This window comes from Heliangelus exortis, chromosome 20, assembly GCF_036169615.1.
Source record: "Heliangelus exortis chromosome 20, bHelExo1.hap1, whole genome shotgun sequence".
Classification (NCBI taxonomy): Eukaryota; Metazoa; Chordata; class Aves; order Apodiformes; family Trochilidae; genus Heliangelus; species Heliangelus exortis.
The window spans coordinates 6890272-6901649 of NC_092441.1; the positions used below are offsets into that span (position 1 = coordinate 6890272).

Consider the following 11378-nt stretch of genomic DNA (forward strand, 5'->3'; position numbering starts at 1 on the left):
GACTGAGAATACAGAACTGTACACAGTGCTGGAAAATCTGTCCTTGCCAAAAGATTAACTGGATCTGACCCTAAGTGTTCCCTGTGCCCTCTCTTTTTCTTCACTAGTGTAATACCATCCAAATACAGGAATTTAATGGTAGGGATCAAGCTTTCCCGTGACAGCCTTTCTGCTGTGTAGCTGATTTATCATTCAAGAAAGGAGCAGACCTGGAGCCGTACCAATGCACATTTCCTCCTGCCCTGCTTCCAGAGCAGAAGCAGACTTTCAATTGCATTTCTCTGCTTTAATATTTAAAATCTTCTATGCAGGCAGCAGAACCAGCTGACCCATCTGCCCCTCTTAAGCCCTTTCCAGAGCAGAGCACAGCTCCCTGTTCCCAAATGTGTTTTTTCAGGTTTTTAATGAGGCAGAGATTCTCCCACTCCAGAATCTTGCTGCTCCAAACATCTGTATGAGCCATGCTGACCGTGTGCCTTGCCCAGCCTTTTGGTCCCACACTGTCAGTATTCCCAAAATGTGCTTCACTTCTTATCCACGTGCTCCAAACATGCTGAAAAGACCACGATCAATCTCTTTATTTTGGCTTGGTCCTTCACGCCTCTCCCCATAGACTGTGCCAAGCTCGAGCCCGGAGGAACAGGGACATTCACCAACAAAGTGTTGTAAAAAGCTCACAGCTCAAAAGCCACTGGTTTAGCTCACCAATATCCATGTTGAGGAGAGGAGCATTTCATTTATTCCAGCCTGACTCACCCTCTCAACATATTTTCCTTTTTCCAGGCAGCAAACTTCTTGCAGATCTCACCATTTGTCCCTCTTCAGCCAAGGAGCCAAGTTCTCATCAGATCAGATCACTGTATGTTTTTCCTCTCAAGCACAATTGAGGAAAGACTTCAAAAAAACCTCATGAGTTTGTGCTGGCTGTTGTCACAGTGAGCAGTGCTGGCTGAAAGGCCTGGAAACTTCATGCAATCTGTGTTTTCTAGGATTATCTGTCAGGGAGCAGAGGGGAACTGAGAGGGAACCATTTTAGGACAGAATACAGAGACATTCCTGCAGCATCTTACAGTCATGTGATTCAGAAAACCTTGATTTGAAGTAATTCAATACACAGAACAGGATTTATTAGGTTCCTGCTGGGCTGTAAGGTTTTCTCAATGTTTTCCTTCCCCACCCACCTCTTGCTACAGAAGACAAACCCAAGTGGCTCAGGAAGCCTTAAAATACAGTAAAACAGCCACGTGGGAGGACATGAGAGTCAAAAGTGAAGCAGGAGAAAAGCAAAATCCGGAAGATCCTGGTTGATAAGGGAGTTCAAGAGAATTAAGGCAGCCAGTGGCTGCTGGGAGGAGGAACAAAGCCAAGTAAGGTTTGGATGTTACCTGCAGAGCAGCTCCTAAGTAACTTTTCTGACACGTGAGTGCAAACTGAAGGGTCCTACCTGACCTCATCAGCCACAGGACCTGATCCCACATGGAACATCTACTCCCCTGCCCTGCCAAACCATAGGGACTCACCTAACTCTGCTCATCAGCAGCAGGAACAGCTCTCACACTGCTGCAGCATAGCCAGGAGGAGCAGAGTAAGAGCTCCCTGCTCTTCCAGGGGGACCACAACACCCGAGGGACTTCAGACCTAGCTGAAAACTACCCAGGCTTCTCAGCACACTTTAAAAAAAAAGATGGTAAGATTATGAATTCCTCCTAATTGGAGACATTTTAGCAGCAATAACTATGCTGCCTCCCTCACCTGCTGTTTCTAGCAGTTGCTGCAATATTTACAAGGAGTATCTGGAAAATACACAGGGGTGAGGCATCTGGGTGAGATGCCTCACCTCACCACACCAGGAATTGCAAAATGGGTGTTTGTTAAAAGGTTTTGACATCTTGCTTTCATTTCACAAAGTCAGTCGAGAAATCAAGTGACTTATGTCACCACTGAAGAGCAAAGTATAAAATCCAAGTTATTTTGCTCTTTAATTCTCCCTTGCCCCGTGCAAAGCTGCTGAGTCACCATCAGGTTTTTACCCCTCACACACATAAATGCACAAGCTCTCCAAGTTTTGAGCTGATTTCTCTTTACTTCACAGTCTTGGCAAAACAAATCTGCATTCAAAAGTCATTTCACATTAATATATTAATCAAACATTTCAAAATAAATATATTTTTTTAAAATAACGTTTCTTTACATCACTGCAGTAGCAATTCTAGAAAAGTCAGTGCACAGACAGTAGCAGTTTGATTAGTCAGCTAGACTCAAAAAAAAAAAACAAAACAAAACCAAGAGGTGGACCTTTTTTCACTCCAAGCAGGCTGCATGCATCAAGTCTCAGCACTTTCCTAGCACACGATTTTGCTTCACACTTGCTGAGAAGGAGTTTCCCCTCTCACAGGCACTGTCAGAAGCCAGGGAAATCTGATGTGTGCAAAGCTTTGTACAACACAAAGTTTTACAGCCTGGATTCTGATCATTCCTGCAGAGGTTCTGCAAACTGGAGTCATTGCTAATGAGATCAGTGATTAAATGCTATGCAAGAAAAATGTTTGGACCCTCAGTTCCAATCACATTCAAGTTACTTGGGAAGTAAATTCACAGCTGAATTCCAGGAACTCCAACAGCATTAAACAACATTCAAGTCAGCAGCTCTGTTGTACTCAATAGCTTATTCCAACATCTTGTATAGTCTCTCAAGTGCTTCCAGGACAGAAGTAAAGCAACTACTTTCTCCCCATTAGCTATTAATTCACTGGTTAAGCACAGCAGTAAGATACTTCATTGGTCAAAAATAACTTGTATTACAGCAAATTAAAAGAAAAAAGTGCATCGTAATGACAATATTGGGACTCAGTGACCTCAAGCCCACATATCAAACTGGAAAAAAGAGACAACAAAAAATCAGTGTTCCCATATGATCTAGAAGTAGTTGGATGCTAGTAAACAAGGTAAGCTTCTCAGCATCATCACATGGAGTGCACAGCAGGAACATATGAAGAGCTACCAGACTGTTTGCTATGAATGTCAGGAATGACTTAGCTGAATAAAATTAAGAAAGCTCAATAGCTATTATCTGAGAAACGCCATAGGCAACTATTTCTTTTGAGACCACAGAGGTTCCCTTTGAAGCCCTTTCTCAGTGGCAGAGGGAAAAGCTGGACGTGATACTGTGGGTTGAGAGGAATAACCAGAGACATTGCTGTGTTCAGTGATGCTCTTGGCTGCACACTAAGGTAAATTTGAGACAACCCCCCCACCCAAAAGCCTTGTTTCCATGTTATGATTACATTAATTACTGTTCTGGAGTAGCTGCTTACTCTAAGGAGGTGTAATTTAAAAACAGATGTCAGGGAACCAGTCACAGATGAAGAGACCCTCCACTTGTAGTGATGCCATGCACAGGGAGGAGGGAAAACTGTGGGAGGACAGTGAATCCTCAGGAGTTCTCCAGAGGTCACCCAGGCTGCTGAAATCTCTCCCCTTGCTCTGCATACACCTGCCCCTAGAGTCCAGGAAAGCTATGTGCCTCGGGGGAAGGCTCTGCTCCTCAGTGCTATGGATCGTACCCCAAAATTCTGCCAAAAATGGGAAGTAAGAAAGCAATGAGGTGCGGGAAGTTCTGTGTTAACTTATTGGTTTTTCTTGTCCTCTGGTGGGAAGTATGGAGGAGGGGGTGGCTGGTCCTGAAAGAAAGAGAGAAAACATCAATTCATGGCTAAGAAGCAAACCAAACAAATAAGCAAAAAATTCCACCAATGACACAGGAACTTACTGTGGGCATATAGACATTGTGTGGGTTGACTGGGCTGTAGTAAGCACTGGCAGCAGCTTCAGCAGCTTTTGCTTCAGCTGTCAGAAAAAAAAGAAGTTACAGATTTGGGGATGCACAGAGAATTTTCACAATCAGCTAAAACCTCCACATATTCTTGGCCATCAAGCATTACACAACAATTGAACATTCTCTCTTCAGTTGCCACAGGATTGTCAAGTCCACAATGAACCAGATCAAGATTTAGTTTGGAAATGTCACCTGGGACTTGCCTGTCAGCCAACAGATAAATGGTAACAGCTGTTTTGCCTAAATACAGACAATACTCCTTAAAAAAGGAAGTCAACAAACCACCCTCCCATGGAAAAAAAAGCCACAAGACAAAGCAAAAATCAGCACAAGTTTATAGCAGCTCAGGAGATTCATAACTTTAAAAATGGCAATTAATGAATATAATCCAGATCCTTCATTTCTGCAGAATACAAAAACCATCTGGATCACTGCCACTTTCCAAATCATAGTTCAAAGATTACTAGATGTTTCTTCAAACCAAAGAGGGAAGTTAGAGCCTTATCCATAGAAATAGACTTACTCATGGGAAATCTATGGTTGTGTCCAACCACAAAAGCTCTTCCCCGCCCCCCAGACATTTTAAATTCATGATCAAAATAATTTAGATTAATCCCAAATGAGTGCAGATAAGACTGATAAGCCCCCAGCTCCTTTCCATCATCTATTCCTCTTCCATATTAAGCAAAAGTAATCAGGGTAGAGTGAAACAGGGGAAGGGGGAGTGAATACCACCAAAGCCACATTGCTGACTAATATGGACTAGAAACACATTTCACCATCAATTTCTTTTTATTCATCTCTCAGAGCAAGATTACCACAGCAGGAGAATCATAGACTGTTTTTTTTCTGTCACAACAATCATAAATTGAGCTGCAAAAGATTCAATAGTATCTACCCTGGCAAGAATGAGACTGAGCTGGACATACAAGGCTGGAGATGAGGAGAGCTCCCTAATTCCTCTCCTGAACAATTTTATCTTCTAAGTGGAGCTTCTGTGTTGACTCCTAGGTTCCTCAAGAGATAACAGACAATAAACAAGGTCGATTTCATGGGTTGCAAAACCCACTGTGAGCTAATTCACCTGAACACATTCCTTACCTGCAGGAGTGGCAGGCAGGTCAGGACCACTGGCAGGGGGTTCCATGGGCCCTGGGTATGGGGGTGGTGGAAGCTGCATGTAACCCATGTCCCCACCTGCCCCTGGAGGGCCAGGGTAAAATTCTGTCAGGAAAGGAAAGAGCACAGCAGAACAGTTACCTCCTTTGGGAGGGTGACAGCATACAGCCAAAACAAGCCAAAGGAAAATGTAATTAAGGTCAGCAAAAGTTGCACCGAGGCATGAGATCCAGTCTAAACCACTACATAAAAATTGTGATTTTTTTTTTTCCCCCCTTTTTAACTATTTTAACTTTTTTAACTCTTGTTAACTAGAACAATCCCCCAGCCTCAATTCCCAGACTTACCAGGAGGAGGTGGTGGGTATGGAAAGCCCCCATTAGCTGCAGCTGGTGCATAAGCATAGGATCCATTTGGCATATAGGAGTAGCCATAAGCTCCATTGGGTATTTCACCTCTGGAGACTGGAGAAGGAAAGAGAAGTTGACCTCATCAAATCATCAAATGTAGGCCAAGAACCCCAACAAACTTAAGAGTTCTCATGTGAAAAACACGCTCCATCCCAATAAATCTGCTGCTCACTGGATGTGAGAAAGGTATTTTTCAAAGCAATCAAGTTCCAGATACAACCTGAAACCTGAACCTATTTTAATTTCAGGTGCTGAAACCTAAAACTGTCCTTGATGTCAGATGAAGATAAGGCCTCCTGAAACCCCAGAACTCTTTGGCAGGCACCACCAAACCCCCGTACCTTGTGATGCCACCTGCAGCATGCGCTGCCCAAACTCGATGGCACCCCCAGCTAAAAAGGACATCTTGAATGTAGCAGATCCTTCCCAGCCACCTGCAGGGAGGAAAGAGAACTCAGAAGCAAGGAAAAGCTGTTTTGATGCCATTTAACTGCTAAGCTTTATCTACAGATACCCTGCATATAATTCTTTAAAGAGCTTATCCCAAATATTCAAGGAAAACATGCAGATAATGTGGTAGTATTATTCTATTATTAGAAAAAAATTCCCACCAGGCAGTATTTTCAGGTCAAGAGACACCTGAAGAAACATAAATGAGGGAGACATTACAAGAGCTTACTGAAGTTGTGACTTTCCACACCAGCAGCTGACAAACCAAGCTACCAGGAGCACTGGCTTTGCTCTAGCTTTGTGTAACATTAGTGCAGAAGACAGGGATTTTGTTAATCTCATTTCCTAAAAAGCCTTTGCAACTACACCCAGTGATCAGCTATAAATTAGTTTGGGAGTTTGAGTGCCCAGTGAAGCAGAGAGCTTAATAAAAAACATGGTCCACATAAAGACATTAGAGTCCATGAAAGATGTTTCAAGTCAGGATAATAATAATAATAATAAAAAAATAAGTGACATCTCATATTGCAGAGTAACAAAGAAAAACATGCACACCCCAGGGTCCCAACAATGCATCAAAGCAGGAGCTGTGCCAGTGCTGAAACAGGGACATGTAGATTGAAGAGACTTTTGAGCTAAGCCAGATTCTCATGGCTGTTAAAGCAACATCCCCACTAAAGGAGACAGCCTCTGGGGAAAACACAAAGATTTAGTTAAAACATGTGCCTTTCACACAGCTACAGAGTCTGTCATTACTCCTTCAGGTTCCTCTGACAATGGATGGTCCCACTTTGCTCCCATACAGAAGCTACAGTGCCAATTTCAGGAGTAAAGACTGAGGTCTCATAAGCTCTGTGCTGTGCATCAGGGCCACAGCTAACAGACCAAATCAAGGCTGGGGTGAAGGATTTTACTGAATTAATGTGCCCCTGGTAAAAAGGGGAACCATGAAGTGGTGAATAAAAAAAAAATGCTTCATGAAAATGTTTACTGCAACCTTCTCATTGAACAGAATATGAAACTGCTCCTTGAAGGTTCCCTAATTTCAAGACAGTTCATTCTCTTAAGTGCTGCTTTCACAGCCCAGACACACTATACCTATTGCATGCCTTTCCTGGAATTGCACAAGAAACTGATGATGGAGAAAAGCACTCTGGAGATCTGCACCTGAGAAGCCAAACAGACCCAGAAAGGATCACAAGTCTTTGGCCCAGGAGGACCTGGATGCAGAAGTACCAGGGAACCTCAACTGAGCAGAAAAAAACATCCTCACCCCCCCGACTCTGCGCTGACGTTCACTCAGTGAGAGCACTCAGCTGACTGAATTTAGGATTTTCCACAGAGGGCAGGAGTGAGATGGTTTGCAGAACAGATCTGTTCATTGTAACTGTACAGGATGCAGATAAGGGGAATATTTTTAGCTGCTAGTTTCAAAGTAAGAAACTCATTTTAGCAGTAGTGTAAAAGCTCACTGGTCAGTATCCAATGTGGGTTACACCAGATGCTTTCTGTGCTAAGAATTTTGTAGCTGAACTAAGATAAACGACACTGTGTTGTACATACCTCCTGCCTCTGCTTTCACTGTACCCTTGATATAATTTGCTCCAAAGACAGGTTGCTTAATCTCACAATCTTTCAACAAATAAAAGGGCATCACAAAAGATTGCATAACATCCTTTCCCTTCGATACAAAGATAACCTGAAAAAGAAAATAACAAAGACTATTTAAAATAAACAGGAAGTGCAGCCCTGGTTTATTATATGAAGAAATTTGATGGACTGAAACTCCCTCCCACATCTCAACCTTCTTGTCAGTTCTGCAAGCCAAAAGCTACAGCCACAAGGGTAAACTGAAGTCTCAAGCCAATAAAGCCTTCCAGGAAGACTGCCCTTGCTCAGATTATACACCTCCCAGCTTCCAGAGACCTCACTGCTCCACACAGCTATGATTCAGTAGCTCAGTGTTTCCAGACCATTGCTAATTTCCAATCTTGAGATGCCTGATGGACTAAACAGATGCCTATTAAAAGAACTAATCAGATTTATTATCTTTGGACAAACAGACAGGACATGCAGTGAATTCATAATGCTCCCTGGAGGGAGAGGATAAGTCATACTTCAAGGGGTAGTAGATTACCCTGACTTTCATGCATTGAGGACAGTCAAACACAGAATCTCAAAGAGCCCTTATCTCCTTACACAAGATAAAGCCTTTTACTACTTACTCGGTAGGGAGTCAAGAAAACACTCCCTTTCTTGGTCCCTTTGAAGGCATCTTGCATAGGTTCAATGTCACTGAAGGTAATTTCTATGTGATCATAGGTCATCAAAACACTGAAAACAGGATGAGAAGAAACCCAATGTTACACGGTTACAGCTCAAAGCAGAAGTGCAATATGCATGCAAGTTCACTGACTTACCAGAACTGCCTTTAACCTCAGACCAGTACTCAGCAGACAAAAAATCAGTCTGACTTGTTTATATTTTTTTCTTTTGGTTGGCAGTAACAGTTTATGTAATACTGGTTGCTTTTTCCAGCCTTATGTTCTTTCCTCAGTGTGTTGGCACAGTTTCTACTTGCTATGTAGCTAGTAATTGAACTGATCAAGATCTCAAAACATATATTTATACACATATATTTATTTTTGTTTTGGCTGTGCTGCATTTTTGCTAGATCAGTTCCCTATTTTGGTCCACCCCAAGTAACACAACAGAGGAAGGACTGCTGAAGCAGGAACTGCTGGGGCTGCCTTATGCAACACAGCATTTGTATGTCTAACCACAGCTTAAGCATCTCTGTCACAAAAATGTGATTGAGAGGAACTCCCTTTTTTTGTCACAAGACTTCATTAACCCGTGCTATCTGCACTGACTCCTTAATTCTCCACTAGAAACTGACCTGACTAAAACCAGTGCAATACCCTTGCATGGACCGAGTGGGTAACCTGCATTAACATAACAGCATCTGCATTAGGGATTCTAATCCCTAAAGCTGCAGAAGCCTCCACCACTTTTATCTTTGGCAGATTATGTGTCATCACCCTCAGGCATCTACCTTGCATTCTGCCACCAAGTACCTGTCCCTCCACCAAATGCTCCAGTGGGGCAGAGGGGCACCTCTGTTCACATCTGGTGAACCCACCACCACGGTAAACCCAGACACAAGGCAGCTGACAACAGGGATCAGCAGTAACACGGTAAGCTGCCACAGTCATTTGTTTCAGTAAATGCAAATTTAAGCCCCAGGGTTGATCTAATTAAATTCTTCTAAGGGTTACACCCCAGATGGAAGGCATAATTCCTATCCCAATGTTTAACCAACCAAAGAAGTTCTGAGGAATGAACTACTCCTTTGTCCCAGAAGCAGGTGACTGCCACGTCAAAACCAAAGCAGTCTGGCAGACACCGAGGGCCAGGACAGCCCAGCGCCATGCAGACAGAGGCAGCTCTGTGGAGGCTGTTTCCATGGTTATATCCCAGCACCTTTTTCCAACACTGTTGCCGCTCCCCCAACACACGGAGGAGGGCGGTGTGCGCCGGGAACCCAGCAAAACAAACTGGGCAGTGCTTCCCAAGCCCTTGAAGAGGGGCAGACTGCAGGTGCAGCATCCCAGCTCTCCCGCAGCACCGGCTGGCTAGAGAAGGTGGTTTGGGTCCAGGCCAGAATCCTCTGTCTGTGAGCTGAGCTCTGCTCGCCCTCACAGCGCACTCGGGGGAGAGGCTGAAGACAGCAGCAAGAGCCAGCATGGGGCAGGGAGGGCGGGCAGAGGGGAGCGGCGAGGGGGGCAGACCTGAGGCAGAGCTCCTCCGGGAGGCCCCAACCGTACAGCCCCAACCCCCGCAGGGAGAAGAGAGGAGGACGAGCCCAGACGCGCCCGCACCAAGAGGATTAAACCCCCTTACAACCTCCCCCTCATCACCACACAAGACCCACACACACACACACACAGCCGCTCATCCCCGAAGTGGAAAGGTGGCGGGAGGTGGGGAGGGAAAGGCAGCTCCCCACTATCCCCCACCGACTGCGGCCGGAGGGGGAGGGAGAGGGGGATGGCACCTCACTTCTCGCTGTTGTTCACGATGACGCCGCCGCCCTCCGAGTGGTTCCTGTTCAGCGCCATGGCCGCCGCCGCCGCCTCCTCCTCCCCCGCCTCCGCCTCCTCCTCCTGACAGGGCCGGGACCGCTCTGCGCATGCGCGGCAGTGGCGCATTTACCTTCAGGGCGGGAGCGGGGCACGACGGGACGGTCCGCACGGTGCATGCTGGGAGTTGTAGTTCCCGCCCCGCCCGCCATGACGCCTCCTCTCCCCTACGCAGCAGCCAGAGGCTGTCGTGGCGGGCACTGCTGGGTTTGTGAGGTGCTTTAAACCCCTTTCTTCACCAAACTGGGCCCCCAACCCTCACTCATCACCTCCATCACACCCCCGCTAAAGCCCAAGGGCAGCGGCCGGATCATCCCTGAGGAGAGCCGCAGCCTCCTCCTGCTGCCTCCCGCCTCCTCCTTTTCCAGGCGAGGTCTCCAGCGTGTTTATAAACACATTAATCACCCCATTACACGTCCCACTGACCATATATAATAAAATAATTTCAGTTATCCAGAGCCTGACGGATCTTGGCGGTTTTTCTTGGCTTTTCTCCTTTTCTCCTCAACAAGGCCACTCTGGTACTGCTGCGCTTTGTGCTTTGGATCAACTTTTTGTTTTAAGATACTGTTATTTTGCCGTGGTTTGCACTGAATGAGTCCTGAATCCTGCTCATGAGTGAGTAATAACACCTTCCCCAATGCCCTTATCCAGGATGAAAAAGCCCAGAATTAATTGAAATGGAGACAAACTTCGACTTCCAAGGGGTAGAATTCAGCTATTTGGTAGAGAAGAATAAAAATTATCCCACAAATGTGACAGTGTTGCTTAGCCCCTGAAACAGCTCCAGTAAGTTTTGGTATTCCACATTTGATGTACGTTTTGTTTCCCACACTTACAAATGGCTTTTGGGGCCTGTGATATTGGCTGTGTTTGAAGCTGGAATTAATCACATCCTAAAATTACCCCTTTATATTGGAGACTGTTAAACAGGAAGGGCTAACCAGGCATCCTACAAACAGGGCAGAACTCTGTCTGTCTCTGTCTGTATGGAGGGAACACATCTCCAAACACCTCCGAATGGTTTTGGAGAGCTACAGTAAGGGAATAATTCCCTGTCTCTGGGTAAGCCAGCAGGAGAAACTCTTAAAAAAAATAACAATTAAATGATTTGGTTAAAAATAAGAGCCCTGGAAAGCAAATCAACTGTTTTGAAGGATTCCTTGTGTCAGTAAGTGAAAACTATTTATCAGTAATACACTAATATATATTAAGAGCATATATTACCTTAAATGATACTTTTTCGTTGTTTTTTTTACCCCAAATTAAATCTTTTTATATGGATTTGAACTTTTCCTTGCAACATTTTCAGCCCAGCCCTGTCCAAGTGCCTGAGAACCAGATGGGATGAGGGGGGAAAAGCTACATAATGGAAACCAGATCTAAATAAATGCATGACATAATCTGTACAGTTCTTGGCAA

General features: G+C 44.8%; 1 protein-coding gene across 2 annotated transcripts; it reads right to left on the minus strand.

Annotated features, from left to right (window-relative positions):
• Window positions 1-2063: 2063 nt before the first annotated feature.
• Window positions 2064-10023, minus strand: WBP2 (WW domain binding protein 2). 2 transcript variants are annotated; one of them, XM_071763879.1, is made up of 8 exons: window positions 9872-10023; window positions 8040-8148; window positions 7378-7513; window positions 5706-5798; window positions 5302-5418; window positions 4937-5059; window positions 3770-3846; window positions 2064-3680 (listed from the first exon to the last, which is right to left on the minus strand). In XM_071763879.1, the coding sequence occupies exons 1-8, from the start codon at window positions 10006-10008 to the stop codon at window positions 3627-3629; spliced, it is 846 nt and encodes a 281-aa protein (XP_071619980.1). In that variant the 5' UTR covers window positions 10009-10023; the 3' UTR covers window positions 2064-3626. The 2 variants fall into 2 exon arrangements, with proteins under 2 accessions (XP_071619980.1, XP_071619979.1); XM_071763878.1 differs by having other exon boundaries at window positions 9877-9997.
• Window positions 10024-11378: the final 1355 nt, after the last annotated feature.

What these genes read in the sequence shown, in the direction of transcription:
- WBP2 (XM_071763879.1), bottom strand. Translation starts at nt 10,008, where the DNA reads ATGCGCAGAGCGGTCCCGGCCCTGTCAGGAGGAGGAGGCGGAGGCGGG. An exon ending in AGTGAAAGCAGAGGCAGGAG is followed by an intron (nt 5,799 to 7,377) that starts GTATGTACAACA and finishes TCCTCCCTGCAG; the next exon opens with GTGGCTGGGAAGGATCTGCT. An exon ending in ATACCCACCACCTCCTCCTG is followed by an intron (nt 5,060 to 5,301) that starts GTAAGTCTGGGA and finishes CTTTCCTGACAG; the next exon opens with AATTTTACCCTGGCCCTCCA.